Genomic DNA, 17,926 nt, shown 5'->3' with positions numbered 1-17,926 from the left:
ATTTAAAAAACTACTTGTTTCTAATGGCAGGATATGCAAAGCAACACAACCTGGAACAGAACTATATTTGTCTAGCTTTCATTTTGCTGATATCATTAGTTATTATGGTGTTTAGAATAATATCTTTTATGTTTCTTACTTTTTCCTCATTACTTGACCTTGACTGAGCAGCCCAGTTTATGAATGCTGAATAGATGATATTGATGTGCAGTGTTGGGCAAGTTACTTCCAAAATGTAATACATTATATATTACTAGTTACTGTCTTTTGAAAGTAATTAGTTACATTACAATATTACTGTCTCTGAATTGTAATGCGTTACACTACTTTTGAGTTACTTTTGAGTTACTTTCACCAAAATATCCACAGAAGTATTATAAAATGCCAAAATGTAGTTTAATGCTGCTCATTCTACATCCAGTGGAGGGTAATGTGGTAGGTCTATATAGCATAAAATTATAAAATCATATTTAGATGCCGGTATGCAGGTCTACATTAATGTTACGTTGTAGTTTAGGTTAAAAAAATATAAGCACAAATCGCATTATTACATTCATAAATAACACCAGTAAATAAAGCGAAATATTATCATGTACAAACAATAAACACAACACCTAGCCTATAGGCAATTTTGAAAGGTTTCAGAAGAAAACAAGAATGAAAAATATAAGTTGCTAAACAAGCCAAAACGAATTAGGCTAATCAATGGCGGCGCTAGGGCGGGGCTTGACGTTCCCTTATTTTTGGTGTCACTTTCATTAACATAAAAAAAATAAACATAAAAAAAAATGCCTAATATGTGGCCTATAAACGATTGATATTATGGGGGCGGGGTCAAGCAACACAAGCAAGCAACGCGCAAACTGTGCGCAAGAGTTATGCCGTGAACGTCAGTAAACTCACTAAAGAGAAAGTGAAAGTAAAAAAACTGACGGAGTGAGGTGTTCTGTTGTTGGATGTAATAATGAACATAGCAGTCGTCATTTACTCCCGACATCTGAGCCGCTGAAGACGCAGAGGATTAACGTTACTTTTGTTTTGAAGGGAATGCGCTGATCCCCGATCTGCCTAAATGCGTCTATGTTCGCACGAATCATTCGTGATCGAGCTTCATCTACACAAGAAGTGAGTATAAGGTTTTTTATGAATCTTTACAAATCGCCTTTCCTAATATGTGCTAGTTAGCAAGTTTCGCGGCTAAAGTAAACAGTGCTGCTCGTCACCCCACAGAAGAGAGGGATGGGGTGAGCAGAGCTCATTAGCATTTAAAGCAACATGGACTAGAACGACGTGCTGAAAACAGAGCTCATTTTGTCAAGGTAAAAAGGCTGTTTTTTACACTACCATTGAGAAATTTGAACCAAAGTATGTTATAGACTTTTCATTAAGACCCTAAAAAATCTTATCAACTTATATCAAATGGGCATCCGATGACCCCTTTAATGCTTTTCGCTCCTTAAAAGATAAAGGATAACTGTATTTCCTATTACATGAATCCTTTAACTGTTTATGATTGGCATGAGTTCCGCAGTGCTGTCGGGATGCTTCTGTGTTATTGTATATTTGTGATGTTGTCATCATACTATATTTCTGGCTCAAATGTGACTTTTTATCGCTGCATTAAGCTGAATCACTGCATTTAGCTTCCTCTTGGCAGAGATGTTAGAAGTGATCAGATGTTTGATTTCTCCATATTCAGTTCATTTTTGATCTTATATGTCAGTCATAATTGGGCATTGGCTTGTCAGTCAGTTTGTCTGACTTGTTTGTTTGTAAATGGATTTGATCTTGTGAACTTTGGCTGACATTATAGTGATCTAGATTTACAGCATATATTGAATTACCCAGAATGCACTGCCTAATCTCATCTCATTTTAAGCCGTTTTTAACATAAGCACTGCTTTTTTCAAATACACAAGCGGTAGTATAGATTAAAGAAAGAGTCCCTTGTGATGTAACTGAACTTAGCCGCATGACCTCAAACAGTCCTAACCAGGCATGATGAGATTAAGTGAAATCTTGCTCATAGTGGTCAAAAATCATGCTGTATATCAAATATCAAATATGTTTTGTTTGACTTGTCACAACCTGCAGCTTTTTTCCTTTCCCTGTGGACAGACAAATAGCTTGACGTTGTAAACGTATGCATTGCTCCTAGCTACGACTGAGTGTCATTCTTTTTTCCTCTGTCTGTCATGATGGTAAGAGCCTCAAGAAAGAGTCCCTTGTGATGTAACTGAACTTAGCCGCATGACCTCAAACAGTCCTAACCAGGCATGATGAGATTAAGTGAAATCTTGCTCATAGTGGTCAAAAATCATGCTGTATATCAAATATCAAATATGTTTTGTTTGACTTGTCACAACCTGCAGCTTTTCCTTTCCCTGTGGACAGACAAATAGCTTGACGTTGTAGACGTATGCATTGCTCCTAGCTACGACTGAGTGTCATTCTTTTTTCCTCTGTCTGTCATGATGGTAAGAGCCTCAATGGGGCAGTAAGCTTCCCATTAATCTTAGCTGACAGTTTGACCGCAGACGTACTGCAGCATGGCGGTGAAATCCTGGAAAAGGTCTCGCTTGGAAAGTGAAAGCATTCCTCTTCTCTGTATCACATGAGCGTCATCATTGCAGTAGTTCTAGTCTAGATGGAGGTTTTATTGAACATTAGAAACCTCAGTGTCTTTGACAGACAGCTGCGATTGGAGCCATTCCTAGTATTTCTTTAAAGGCAAAGTTTTAAAAATGAATCAAAGGCTCTAGGAGGAGGTGTTTTCAGCGGTTTTTTTCCAGGCTTACTTCAGAGTGAGTATCCATGTATTATTTATACACCACACAAAGCTGAGCGAAAGAGAAGGAGGGACAGTTAGAGCACTCATTCATATGCAGAATTAGTCAGATTCATTTAAAGGATGCCATGTGATGTGCTATCAGCTAATAAACTCGCTGGATTTCTTGATGTGATTAGATTACATCAATAAAGCTCAATAAAACTCATTACAACAATAAAGCTCTTTCTGATTCTGATTCTGATTACACATATATGCAATATCAGATATTTCATCTGTTCATTTACCGCATCTGGCTCATAAACATCCCTCTGTCCTAGCATAAGTCTCTGTAAATGTGTTTTGTTGGAACATTGTTCATCATCCTGAGAACCTAGAACAAGGTGGAGTAAAACAATAAATATTAAATGAAGGTTCGATTTCCATAGAATATAAATTCTACTCATCCATCAGTTTGTAAAAACAAACGTCATGTTTACAGTAATGCACTTACTATGGAAGTCAATGGCCCTTCTGCTTTTCACTGTACACAAATAAAAGGACTATACCTGCAATGTACTGTTTATATATTTACTATTTATATAGAGGCTGATGATGCTTTTTACATTTTCTTTCTTATTCAGGCTTCTCAGGCTCTTAAGCAGGTGTTTGTGCATAATGGCTCTTATTCCTTCCATCAAATGAGCCACTTGTGTAGCGGGTGCTCTGCTGAGGTCTGCTTGATGTTCTGCTCAGGTACAAAGTGTCTTTTTGAGACTAACTGATATACTTGACTTTCTTAGTATTTTGTGGTGAAAAATGATGCTTTTGTCTCTTAGACTAATGAAACTCACTGCTTAAACAGTTTATATGTCTGCTTTTAGGTGATGCCAGCAACATTTGTTCTTATTCATTACTCTTTAAGAGGAAAGTGGTGTAGTTAACATTTGAGACAGAAATAGATTGGGAGAGTCAATGAATAATGCTAGCAAATACTAATATGATAAAGTAAATGAGACGAACAGAAAATAGTGACTTTATAATTACTGTAAAGTCATAATTTCACTGCATTGCAACATCATTAGCAAGCTTTGAATTTCATCTCTGGTGCTTGAAATGCCTAAACTGGGTGTTTTATGATATTGAATTTCTGTATATCATCCCATAAACAGATTGGATGTCAAAGGCTATGTTCGGAGTGAAATAATAGCTTACCTCATACTGCGCAATTCGTACTCAAAGCTTTTTTTAAATATGTGAAATGCATTATAAAATGTTAAACCTTTTTTACACAATAGTACACTATACTGTTGTCACAATTTGCATGTTTAATTCAGGTGTTTTGCTGTTTTAACCTAACTTGTGTAAAAATATTATAACTTTAAGGTAATTTGTTATGCTGGAAATGGAAGGTTAGGTGGAGTCCATTGTATTGTGGGATACATTCTGTTATAAACTGCACATTTTAGCAAAAGTAGTAGGTCATACATTTATTCATTTCATACAGGTGTATTCTATATGCACACTGCAAAGTTTTAAGAGTCATAAATTATGCCATTAGTAGCTGTTCTGGTTGTTGGAAGTGCTGTAATTGCTTTAATGATACAAACTTGTTCTGATGTTCCAGAGACGGATGATGCTGGAATCATGCATGAACAAGAGAGATCAGAGAGACAGGTGGAGGGCCGAGATGAAGCTGGTATCTAGAGATAAGAAGGCAGATACAGGACACTGATGATTACTGTCTTTAAGGGCAGATTAAAGGGCAGCGTTAATCATCTCATCACCATGGGTAATTAGTTCCAACTTCAAACATCCTAGAACCAATCGATCAAGGCCCACTCTAGCCCACAGACAGGGATGAGCTATTCTAAAGGCCATGGTGACCAGAATGATGTCAAGTCAGTGAATGTAGAAATGTCCCTGAATCAGTTATGTGACTCTGACTGTAATGTATTAATGAGCTTTATCGGACCTCACGAAGGATGGTGGTGAATCCATAAAATGTCCACAGACAAATGGACTGATGATTTCATTTATGATTTATATTCACCTTTCCCCAGGTCTGGGTTCTTACACTCTGCACAAATTCGATAAAACTACCTTTTATTTTCAGCAGGTACAGTGGAGTAAAAGAGTAGACAACCACACACAGAAAATAGAATGGGAAAACCCCTAATATGCAATATGGCTGCTATACTGTCTTTCTTTCTTTCTTTCTTTCTTTCTTTCTTTTTTTCCATCCAAAATCATAATCAATAATTTTGGAATTATCAAAAAAGCAGACCACACATAGAAAAATTAATGTCTTTATATTTTATATTTAAATAGCACGAAATATGGCTGCTATACAAAAATGAGGTTTTGCATTTAAGTTAAAAATGCCAATCACTTTTTTGATAGAAGCAAACTGTGAAATATTGATTTGAGCATGGTTTGTGCTATGAAAAAATTACATTGTTACATTGTGATTTAAAGTAAGAATATATATATATATATATATATATATATATATATATTGTTGTTATGTTATTATAACATTAAAAGTGTTATTTAAATATAATCTTGACTTTTAGCAATTTAGGTCTTTCTATATTCAAAAGTTGAATTTTGAGTTTTGTCTTCATAATGACTAAGTGCTGTCTATACAATACTACAATAACAAACGACAATACATCACAGAAATTTTTTTTTTACTGTTATCTTGTCATTCCATTCAATTTTAGTCACTAGTCTTATATCATACTTGTAGAACTGGGTTTCATTTCCTTTCTCTCATCTCTCCTGCACAGCTCCAGCAGAGATATCATCACTGTATCATCAGTCTCACTCTGGATTACTGCCAGATGTTAGCTCGCCACAAAAACATTAAAAAAAAACTTGTCCATAGGGATCTCCATATGCCACAGAATCAATCGAACCACCAGTTTGACTGCCCCATTTATCTTCAAACATAACGATGGTTGGAGAAAAGAAAGTAGTCCAGTTGGATTGAAATTGTACCCCCCTCCTCCTTCCTTCCTATATTAGATATACAGTGTAATTTGTGATCAATCCAGAGGTAGGGAAAAGCAGTAGAAGACTTTGTGTCCTCTCAGCTGTGGCAGGGCTGGATTGAGTCTTAATCATCCAAACTATCAGCACAGACTGTGAATAAGCCCCTGATGAGCCCTTCATTTCGCTTGGTTGGAAATGCACAGAAAAACCACCATCTTTCATTAGTTTCCCAGTGCATGCATATATGCATGTGCGTGCACACGTCTACACATTTTGATTGGCCATATAGTACTTTTTTGTTGACTAAATCTCTCTGTGCTCGTGTAAATTAGAATGCCTTGTGCTCTGAGTGCTATCTGTGACGCTGGGCAGATGGTGAGGTTGAACTCCAGAGTGATGAGTCAAGGGTTCAAAATATAGATCAGTGCAACACTCTGCAGGGGCTGTGGTGAAAAGAGCACCCTTAAAATAACCTCTAGATTGGTGCTCGAACAAATATAAAATTCACATTTAAAATATCAACCATTTATGGACTATTTAGATTTTTTTTTTTATTGTTTGCATGAATTAAAAAAAGAAACAAACAAATAAATAAATATTACAAAATAATATAATACAAAAAAATCACTTTTGAAGTGGCATTTAAGTGTCTCTGCACAGACTGTTTACTGCTGCTCAGAAGTGGCATAAATGCATTTACACAGCAATTATACTTGATACTAAGTTTGGAAGAGGGTCAGAACAGGCAAAATATAGTCTGGCTTTTATGCAGCAATATGTCTTTACACTGAATTTTTAGCAGGCACAGAGCAGCATTAACTTTAGGCATCTTTAAACAGCTGAATCAAGGCTGCTCTGATCCTGCTCAAAATTCTGCTCGAAATAGTGCTGCATAAAATCCATTTGTGTAAAGACGCCTTAAGTGGCATAATGGCATAAATAACTTTTTAAAAATCAAATTACTCCATTATTATTTTCTTTAATAATGTATTACTTTTTTCATTTTTACTTCTTAATTTATTTTATTTCAGTTTTTACTTCTGTTATTATGTTTACAGGTTTGGTCGTCCAAAATTCATACAGAATAGCCTTCTTAAACATACTTTCTTCTATAGTAAACTAAACCTTTTAGATGTGCAGAAATCTTCTAGTTGCTGTTTATAAAGTACAATGAAAATGTCCCAGTCAAATTCAAGCCTAGAATTACACCGCTTCAATTGGATGACATGTAAGCAACACATGCAAAACAAACTCTTACATTACTCAGTATTCTGAATATACAGCCACAGTAACCCTCAGATATAATAACCCTTCTGTCTTCTGTCTCATTTACATAAGCTCCACCTTTTCCTCATCATCCTACTTAACCTGTGGAGTTTTGACATCACAGCAGACCAGAGGCTTAGTGCTACAACACACCTGATGGCTACAGGTAAGACTTCTTGCTTTTCCTACTGAATATACATGTTAGGACAGAACATGTTAGCTCAGTCTTTAAGTCTGTTATTTTTCCATCAGTATGTGATGCTAAGCTGTGTAAAGATAAGGGGGGAAAGGGTGTTTTTGGTGCTGTAACACCAAATCCTCTTAAGGAGCACAGTTGGTCACCATGGACACCAAAACATAACCATGACGATAACGGGGCACCTGTATTGTCACGCCTTTTATAGATGCAAACAACAGAATAGAATCAGTGTTAGTGGCATAAACACATATGCATAGTAATTATTAGCAAATACTCAACAGCCCTCAGATCTCTCTTCAATTTCATCCCTTTTTTTTTTAGAAGATGTGAAAAGTGTACCTTATAAAGACCTTAAATTTAAGAACTACCTCCCTTTAAATTCTTGTGAATTTAAATTGGGAACATGCTCAACAGAGATATAAATAAATGACGGGAAGTTAATTTACAGTAGATACATGCATTTCATTCAATTAAAATGTTCCTTTAAATTTTGCTTTTTCTGTTTGTTACTTCTGTTTACATTCAATTCAAATTAGGAACTGAACTGAATTTCTCAATTCGTTTTGAAAGCGCACAAACCTGACGTACTAACTATATAGAAATGATTTTGAAGATGCCAATTGTTACGGGGCTGACAAGACGTGAGACATGCGGATCCATGTGCAAGCTTTATTAAAGCAGAGAGGTCAGAAACACAGGCAGGGTCGAACAATGGCGAACAGGTATATGGCGGGCAAGACACAAGAATAATCCTAGGGCTAGCGAAGGTCAACGAACGGCGAACAGAATCAAAAGGGCAAGACTAAAGGGATAAATCCACGAAAACAGGCAAAGATCAGAAACCGAGAAAACAGACAAGGCAAGGCAAGGCAAGACTAGGCTAGGCTAGGAAGCTAACGAGGGCTCTGTAGAGTAGCTATCACTGCTGGCGATAAGCGCATACAATACTCGGCCCAGAATGGTTGTTTGAGTGGGTGTATTTATAGTGAATGTGTGATTGATGACAGCTGTGTGCAATCAGTGCTGTGTGCAATAAGTGCTGTGTGCAATCAGTGCAATGGCTGATGGGATATGTAGTCCGGGGTGATATGAAACAGTGTGTAGTGCGAGAGTCAATGAAAATGGAAAGGGTGACCTCTGATGGCTAGCAGACGGAAGTTCATGGACCGGATACGTAACACCAATATGGTTTAAATTCACAAAAAAATGAGAATCCATGTCTATCTAAACCAGTTTTCCACTATTCTAAATCAGTATTCTTAGTTGCAATAGACTGGTCAAGACTTTTAAGTCTCAAGTCTCATTTTATGATAAGCTTGCTCCTCTCTAGTGGGACAGCTAATCCAAAAACAAAGAGAAATGTATTACGTGAAAGAGCAACACCTCATTTTCATTTACATTGATTTATCTCCAAAAATTGCCCAGCAACTTTGTATCCAAGAAAAAATAATATACATTCTGTCTTCGTTCTGGAAGAATATGCTTTGTATCACAAGCTTTAGAGATAGTCATCTAACAAAGCAATTTCAGTGGAATTGTGATTTAGATGATCTTTCTTCCAATGAGTTCCTGTGTGGCTGGCTTCTCATCTTTTTGTGAAACCCAGGTTTTGTAATCAACAGCAAAGCCTTCTGGGTAAGTGCAGAGACACCTGTGCTTTTTGGGTGAAAGCCACTGAAGTGGAAGCACTGCCAGAAGAGAATGCCCTTCTAGCAAAGACAATGTAAAAACATAAAGTTCAACGTCACAACATGTTATTCCACCCCACATTATGCATGTTATTGCTCTGAACCATTTGGAGGATTAATACTTAACTCACCATCCTTGTCATCTAATTAGTTTCATGTTGTGTGTCTTCACATTTTCATCCTATCAGAGGGATCCTGGCTATAAAGACCTTGTTATGATGAATGATCCTCAGCTCAGCTAATGCTAACCTTCTGATTAGCACCTTGCAGGTCACAGCACCCAAACAGAGATTAATCTGAAAGTTATTTCATCCCTGCTGTGATATCCAGTTACTTGAAAATCAGTCGGATTAAGGTACTGTCAGTTTTTACTTTAAGAGCCGTGTCGAAATTCATGCCTAAAATATGAAATTATTAAACAAGATGCCAAGGTCTGCTGATGGATGCATGTCCAGAGAGTAAAAGATCAGGCACTGCACAATATTTGATAACTAGCTAGCTGACGGTTTGTTATTAAAGATCTTTTTAACTGGATCTCATCCCAGACTGGATCAGCAATTAGTCAGAGAACATCCAACCTATGGAGCTTTAAACACGACATGCAACATTTAACTTTACAGCTGATCATGCGAGTATAACGTATGTTATTTAACCTGTCAGTGCTGTTTAACCAAAATAATCATTTTCTCTAGTTATAGTTATCCTTCTGCCTCTATTTTTAAGAAATACCATTCAAAAGTTTGGGGTCAGTAAGATTTAAAAAAAATAAAAAATAAATAAAAATTATTACCTCTTTTCAGCATGGATGCATTAAATTGATCAAAAGTGAGAGTACAGACATTTATAATGTTACAAACGACTTCTAAATAAGTCTTAAACCTATTTTTAAAGACCTATTCTAAGACCTAAAGACCTAAATGATGTTTTTATGAACTTTCTATTTAAGAAATAGTTCTGAAAACATAGTTCCAACATTTACAACATTAAACATAATAATAAATGTTTCTTAAGCATCAGCATATTAGAATTGCAGTGATTTTAAGGTTAGATAGCCTCACACAGGGCACCACTAAATGTAGTGATTTTAGATTTGAGTAGCTCCACCAGTGTAATGGCTTTGGGCTTAAATATTAAACTTGACTTGGCTTATGACAATAAACTGTGACTTGACTTGGTTCATGACGATCAATTGTGACTTGACTTGACTCAGGATTGACATCTGTGACATAACGGGGTGCTGTTGTGTCTGCCATTTTGCGATCAGGCGCCTCTGTCGCCGGCATTTTGGAAGCGTGCTCTAGTGCGGCCGCCATTACATGAGTGAGTGCGGGGTCTCGTTCCTCCGCGATACCCACAGTGAACGCTGAACCAACCGTCAACAAAGCATAGTCCATACACTGACTTAAAGATGAACGCGGACCCTCGTGAATGAGTTTGCACTTTAGCGGTTGATTAATGCCCTCATAGAAAAAGTCTATCAAACCAGTGTAATGGCTTTGGGCTTAAATATTAATATTTAGTTTTGGTCATACTAACCATACTGTATGTTAATGTGAAAGGGATAGTTCACCCAAAATGTTCCCAAGTCCAGAAACGTAGCAAGGAGATCTGTAAAATAATCCATGTGACATCAGGGGTTCAACCGTAATTTTATAAAGCTACGAGAATACTTTTTGTGCGCAAAAGAAAAAAAAATAACGACTTCATTCAACAATTCGTCTCCTTCCTTTTAGGAAACACTTCCCACTTTACATGCATAAAGAGGGAGAGGGAGAACATCAGTGAAACAAGTTTTTTATTGGCCCCCGAACTTATTTAATTTTCCTTCCTTTTGATTTGTTTTTCAAAACACTTTGGTTTTCTGCTCTAAGCAGTGAAGATCAAACATCAGAGGAAGCTTAAATGACCTCCACTAATCAATGAACTCAGAGCAGTGGCTGAGAGATGAGATTCAGGCTATTACTGAACTGCTTTTGGTTCTCAGGGTAAAGTACTGTTTATGCCTCAATTTTTCCGTTGAAATAGAGTGTCAGTAGTTCAAGTCCAAGATTACAGGTTTGCACCCCGATAAAAATATTTTTTTAAATATTTTTCCAAACTAGTTTCGATGACCTATGTGATGACTTTGGACGATGCTAATTTGAAACACAATTAGGCAGGGTAACATTACTGAGTATTGAACTTTATAAACAGCATATCAAATTCTTTGGAGGTCACAGGTTTACCCCAAAACCCTCCATCTCATCTTCAAAATGCTACTATTATATACTAGGTATTTTGTGAGCTACTGGATGAAAATAAATGAGAATGAAATGAAAAGGAATTATGTACCATATTGGAGTCTATCAAAAAAAAAAGAGTTTTTTTTCAGTTTTTTTTTTTTTTTTCGTCAGTTCTTGTGCAGTTGTTACCTATTTCTATTCTATCGGATCCTTAGAAATTATTTTCATTGGTGTTGGCTAATGTATTCAGGTTTATTCAGTTATAAATTACATTTTTGACTTGAATAAAAGCAGTTAATTTAGATGCTATCACACTATGCACATTTCTAGCTTATCTATCAAAACATGTTTTAAAGTGCTGAATGCACCAGAAGGCTCATCAATTTTATCACAAGGAAAGTTTAAAATGATATAAAGAAGCCGTGTTTCTCTCTTCATAGTGTTTGCTTCCATTGTTGAAATGTATTTTAAGATATATTCAACCTAGCAGGGTAGGATATAAAGGTGATTTAGCTTATAAGTAATTATCATCTTGTTATTATGCTCTGGAGAATGATGTGCTACGCATATTACTGTGCAGAGTAATTCATTTACAAAACTGCTTATTTATGCTCTGGTCCAGAGATCATTCAAGCGTTAGACCAGTGAGGCTCGGTCAGAGTAGTTGTGCAACTCCTGCAGCATGACAAGATAAACTCTCTTTACATGCTCTAAAATAGAGGACTAAGAAGAAATATTAATGCATCACAGTTATTATGGAACTAAGAATTGTAATGACACTATGAGCCAATCCAGCCATGGAATGAAATTGCATTATTTTGTACCAAGTACTTATATAATATAATATAATATAATATTATGTAAAGTAGTAAATATAAAGTAACATTTGTTGTTGAAAAATACAGTAAAATTATTTTTTTTTAAATGTCAGCCATTTTTTTTTGATAATAATAATACAATTTCTCCTTTCTTTTCCCAGATCTCTCCCTCTTATATGAAATAGTTTGCAGCCAAGCAGGTTACCTCCCACTTCCTACTTGTTCCCTGTGTTGACCTTTGTATTTGTGTGTACAGTAGTATGGATATACAGTGTCACTGAAGATGAGCCAGGCAGAACATGGAAGTGGGAATGAGGAGTCTTTTCAGCTGACAGACAGCATGAGAGGTAAGATCATGTTTGTATTTCAAATATAATGACCCTGCAACCCCTTCGGCTGTGATTAGATTCAAAATAAGGTGCCTTGTTGTATTTTAAATGGTTGCAACCTGATAAAAATATTATGTGAAATAATGTTTTTTGAAAAACGAAATTTCACTTTGAAAATAGATCTTGATTAAATAGCTGTGCTGCATTTGACACAAAAACAGCATGTTGAAAAGGAAGGGAATATTTACAGAGCAATATTTATATGTAATATTAAACAAATGTGTCAATGGCTGATGCTTACACTTTAAAATGATCATGAATACCGGAGGTCAGAATGTCACCCTCTATCTATAACAGTTATCGCCCTGATGATAACCTGTAAATATAAAAAATGCAGAAAAACATGTAAACAACATGTAAAAAATAATAATATGAAAAAATATTTCATACATGTGATGGTTATTGAAATGGGTTTTTGTGTTGCCCTGCATTGCATTCTATAGTCTCATGTCATGTATGAAGGGTGATATACAGGTTATCATGTGTTTACCTGTCCTAACTGATAACTACTGTCCTGCATGACATTCTAGTAGCTCTACAAAACACTTATACATAAACACATGAGCCCATATGAAACAGGACAGACCAACATGTCAGCTGCTCTAGGAAACACCCCTATGTGGATAACGAAAGAGACCACCATCAACTCCAACTGAATGTTCAACTGATTGATTCAGAGCTGACTGATAACATTTGCTTCCTTCAGTAAAAAAGAACTAGTCCTTTCACTGTTTATGTGCATTGGCCTTATACAGTCGGCCAAGTGAAAACTAGTTTACAGGGTGTCCTAAATTATTATACTATTATTGTACTAAATTACTGTATACTGGGCTCGGAGAACATCAGTGCTGACTAAGCAGTGTGGATTTCTGCATTTCCATTGATATAAAAATAGTCTGATGTATGCTGTATCTCTTTTTTAGATTGCAGATGATGCTTTGAACTTCTCTCCTGAGCTTCCAATGGAACTACAAAGGAAGAGCCGAACAGTTCGGCCTGCAGGTCCCTTGGATGGAGGCTATGGCTGGTTCATAGTGCTTTCCACCTTCCTTGTCTTTGGTCTGACATTCGGTGTAATCAAGTCCTTTGGCGTGTTCTTCGTAGAAATCCACCACTACTTCGCAACCACGGCGACTACAAGCTCATGGATCACATCCATCTCTGTGGCAACTGTACATTTTGGGGGTATGTGCCATTTAAAGTTTCAACCAGCAGGGAGCTCTCTCTAACACCTATGAAGATGTGATTTAATAAAAATGCTTGTTACACTTGATTTTCATCATTGTCTGATCTTGTTCGCTGCATGCCAACACACAACCTCACTGTAATCTTGTAATACTTGGTAGAGACACATACGTTCTCTTATAATTTTTTTTAAATTTATTAATCATTTTTATTACAAATATTTATTGTTATTTAAATATTATTAGTTAATATTAATTATTTAATCCAATGTTATTTTGCACAATTTTCACACAAAATCTAAGCTGCAAACAATGAAGATGTGATTTGTGAAAAACTCTTTGTCACACTTGATCTTCACTGTTGTCTGATCGTTGTGATTTAGATGCTTGCCAACACACAAACTCGCTTTAATCTTGTAACATTTGTTAGAGACACACACACTCATGTTCTCTGGCACCATCAGACTTTAAAACTTTGTGTGGCTGAAATAAATCTAACAGAGCAGGGGACTAGAAATAGGAGTTTGTGTTCTACCCTCCATTTCTCTGTCTCCCAGTATGATAGCGTTACTGGGGCTGACAGAGCACTTGGCTCCTGGTGGTACAGTATGTCATGACTGTGTACTTCGTGTTTGTCTGTGATTCAGCCCCCGTAGGCTCCGCATTGAGTGCATACTTCGGCCATCGGCCAGTGGTCATGGTGGGGGGTCTGCTGAGCAGCATTGGGATGGTGGCCGGGTCATATGCCCAGGATCTGCTACAGCTGTACATCACTGTGGGGTTCCTTACAGGTAAGGGCGCAACCAGCAGTGGAGCATATGGCTGTACTCACGCTCCTGCACACACACATTCACACTTCCAATGTTTCAATTTGGATTCACAACTTGAAAAGGTCATTAGCCATTTATAGCAGCTGTATGGGATCTTATTCATGAACCTCTCAGATTCAAGAACACAGCAGAGCATATGATGAAATGAGAAAATGGTAGGGGCAAAAGAAAAAAAAGAAAGAAAGTTCACTATAACTGTTGGCGCATTTAGTCCAATTATTAATTTTATTTATTAATTACATTTTTACTATATCTTTCTTAATTACTTGTTAGTTAGCAAATTATTCATGTAGTTTACTTCATTAATTGCCACTTTCTTAGTATCTTAATTAACATATTTTTAATGTATTTTACTATTTAGTTATTTTGCTTAATTTTTGTTTTGCAATGTTATTTTTGTTTTATTTCTAATATTTATTTTCATATTTACTTATCTATATATTATTATTTTACTATTATCTCTTTTTGTACTGATGTTATTTTGCACAAAATAATCCATTTAACCAGTGGCATTTCAGCATTGTTTTACCCTTGAAAAATTAATGACTTGTCAGAGGAATAAATGCTTGCTCAGGGATATCCACTTGCTTTGCTCTCTGAATGTCCTTTTTGTTTCGTCCTCTGCAGGATTTGGCTATGCCCTGACCTGGACCCCTACTGTGACCATGCTGGGCTGGTACTTTGAGAAGCGACGGCCAGTGGCCAACGCTCTGGCCAGCACAGGAGAGTGCATCCTCACCTTCATCCTCACCCCATCCTTCCAGTTCATGGTAGATCAGTATTCCTGGAGGGGAGCGATGCTGATCCTGGGAGCTCTGCAGCTCAACTTGTGTTTGTGTGGAGCTCTTCTGAGACCCCTCAACAGACTCGTTCCTCCTAAAGAGCTTGAGGAGAAAGAGCACGAGCTGGAGCTGTTATCTCAACCTCACATAGACTCTAGAAGTTCAAATAATAGGTCAGACTCAAAAAAATCGGATGCACTGAAGGTCAAAATCATTCGTTACGTGGACTACACTCTTATCGCTAATGCTCGCTTCATGGTCTACTCAATGTTTGGTGTCTTCGCTGCTCTCGGCTTCTTCGCTCCATCTCTCTTTCTGGTTCCGTACGCCCGCAGTCAAGGAGTGGAGGAGTACCAGGCGGCCGCTCTCATGTCCATCTCTGCGGTGCTGGACCTGTTAGGCAGGGTGTTATTTGGGTGGGTGGCTAATCTGCGGCTGGTCAAGACAGTCCATCAGCTGATCGTCACAGTGATTCTGTTGGGCATTGTTCTGCTGCTCGGCCCTCTTGCAACCACATTCACCCAGCTAGCGCTGTTCAGTGCGGGTTATGGACTGGTGTTCGGAGCGACTGTGGCCATTCACATCACAGTACTCGCGGAGGTGGTGGGGGTGGAGAGGCTGGGAAGTGCTCTGGGCTTCTTCATGCTCATCCGCAGCAGTGGTGGCCTCCTTGGACCACCTTTGGCAGGTGAGATGTTTAAGAGAAATTTGGTCACTAGTGACTATCCTAAGCAGTGACATCAAAATTATTATGTTATATTTTATATTTATTTATTTGTTGAGGGTGTAATTTAGATAAATCACTAATAATATTATTATACAATAAGCAGCGACATCAAAATTATTATATTATATTTGTGATTTATTTATATGTTGAGTGTGTAATTTAAATAAATCAATAATATAATATAATATAATATAATTTGTTGAGTATAATATGTAATTAATTACTCACCCTCATGTCGTTTCAAACCCGTAAGACCTTCGTTCATCTTCGGAACACAAATTAAGATGTTTTGGATGGAATCTGAGAGCTGTCTGACCCTGCGTAGACAGCAATACAACTGAAATGTTCCCAAGTCCAGAAACGTAGCAAGGAGATCTGTAAAATAATCCATGTGACATCAGGGGTTCAACCGTAATTTTATAAAGCTACGAGAATACTTTTTGTGCGCAAAAGAAAAAAAAATAACGACTTCATTCAACAATTCGTCTCCTTCCTTTTAGGAAACACTTCCCACTTTACATGCATAAAGAGGGAGAGGGAGAACATCAGTGAAACAAGTTTTTTATTGGCCCCCGAACTTATTTAATTTTCCTTCCTTTTGATTTGTTTTTCAAAACACTTTGGTTTTCTGCTCTAAGCAGTGAAGATCAAACATCAGAGGAAGCTTAAATGACCTCCACTAATCAATGAACTCAGAGCAGTGGCTGAGAGATGAGATTCAGGCTATTACTGAACTGCTTTTGGTTCTCAGGGTAAAGTACTGTTTATGCCTCAATTTTTCCGTTGAAATAGAGTGTCAGTAGTTCAAGTCCAAGATTACAGGTTTGCACCCCGATAAAAATATTTTTTTAAATATTTTTCCAAACTAGTTTCGATGACCTATGTGATGACTTTGGACGATGCTAATTTGAAACACAATTAGGCAGGGTAACATTACTGAGTATTGAACTTTATAAACAGCATATCAAATTCTTTGGAGGTCACAGGTTTACCCCAAAACCCTCCATCTCATCTTCAAAATGCTACTATTATATACTAGGTATTTTGTGAGCTACTGGATGAAAATAAATGAGAATGAAATGAAAAGGAATTATGTACCATATTGGAGTCTATCAAAAAAAAAAGAGTTTTTTTTCAGTTTTTTTTTTTTTTTTCGTCAGTTCTTGTGCAGTTGTTACCTATTTCTATTCTATCGGATCCTTAGAAATTATTTTCATTGGTGTTGGCTAATGTATTCAGGTTTATTCAGTTATAAATTACATTTTTGACTTGAATAAAAGCAGTTAATTTAGATGCTATCACACTATGCACATTTCTAGCTTATCTATCAAAACATGTTTTAAAGTGCTGAATGCACCAGAAGGCTCATCAATTTTATCACAAGGAAAGTTTAAAATGATATAAAGAAGCCGTGTTTCTCTCTTCATAGTGTTTGCTTCCATTGTTGAAATGTATTTTAAGATATATTCAACCTAGCAGGGTAGGATATAAAGGTGATTTAGCTTATAAGTAATTATCATCTTGTTATTATGCTCTGGAGAATGATGTGCTACGCATATTACTGTGCAGAGTAATTCATTTACAAAACTGCTTATTTATGCTCTGGTCCAGAGATCATTCAAGCGTTAGACCAGTGAGGCTCGGTCAGAGTAGTTGTGCAACTCCTGCAGCATGACAAGATAAACTCTCTTTACATGCTCTAAAATAGAGGACTAAGAAGAAATATTAATGCATCACAGTTATTATGGAACTAAGAATTGTAATGACACTATGAGCCAATCCAGCCATGGAATGAAATTGCATTATTTTGTACCAAGTACTTATATAATATAATATAATATAATATTATGTAAAGTAGTAAATATAAAGTAACATTTGTTGTTGAAAAATACAGTAAAATTATTTTTTTTTAAATGTCAGCCATTTTTTTTTGATAATAATAATACAATTTCTCCTTTCTTTTCCCAGATCTCTCCCTCTTATATGAAATAGTTTGCAGCCAAGCAGGTTACCTCCCACTTCCTACTTGTTCCCTGTGTTGACCTTTGTATTTGTGT

At 36.6% G+C, this 17,926-nt stretch overlaps 1 protein-coding gene across 1 annotated transcript; it reads left to right on the top strand.

Moving 5' to 3' along the window:
- Positions 1-6,821: 6,821 nt before the first annotated feature.
- Positions 6,822-15,894, top strand: LOC107738435 (monocarboxylate transporter 2-like). Its single transcript, XM_016550200.1, has 6 exons — positions 6,822-6,992; positions 7,103-7,196; positions 12,214-12,304; positions 13,270-13,531; positions 14,178-14,321; positions 14,988-15,894. The coding sequence occupies exons 4-6, from the start codon at positions 13,309-13,311 to the stop codon at positions 15,878-15,880; spliced, it is 1,260 nt and encodes a 419-aa protein (XP_016405686.1). The 5' UTR covers positions 6,822-6,992; positions 7,103-7,196; positions 12,214-12,304; positions 13,270-13,308; the 3' UTR covers positions 15,881-15,894.
- Positions 15,895-17,926: the final 2,032 nt, after the last annotated feature.

Source organism: Sinocyclocheilus rhinocerous, unplaced genomic scaffold (genome assembly GCF_001515625.1).
Source record: "Sinocyclocheilus rhinocerous isolate Xijiao unplaced genomic scaffold, SAMN03320098_v1.1 scaffold975, whole genome shotgun sequence".
Lineage (NCBI taxonomy): Eukaryota > Metazoa > Chordata > Actinopteri > Cypriniformes > Cyprinidae > Sinocyclocheilus > Sinocyclocheilus rhinocerous.
This window is presented reverse-complemented; position numbering and strand designations above follow the sequence as displayed.

Excerpts from the sequence above, each read along its gene's own strand:
- LOC107738435 (XM_016550200.1), top strand. The coding sequence starts at position 13,309 with ATGGAACTACAAAGGAAGAGCCGAACAGTTCGGCCTGCAGGTCCCTTG. Across the intron at positions 13,532-14,177 it reads GGCAACTGTACATTTTGGGG|CCCCCGTAGGCTCCGCATTG; the intron begins GTATGTGCCATT and ends TCTGTGATTCAG. Across the intron at positions 14,322-14,987 it reads CACTGTGGGGTTCCTTACAG|GATTTGGCTATGCCCTGACC; the intron begins GTAAGGGCGCAA and ends CGTCCTCTGCAG.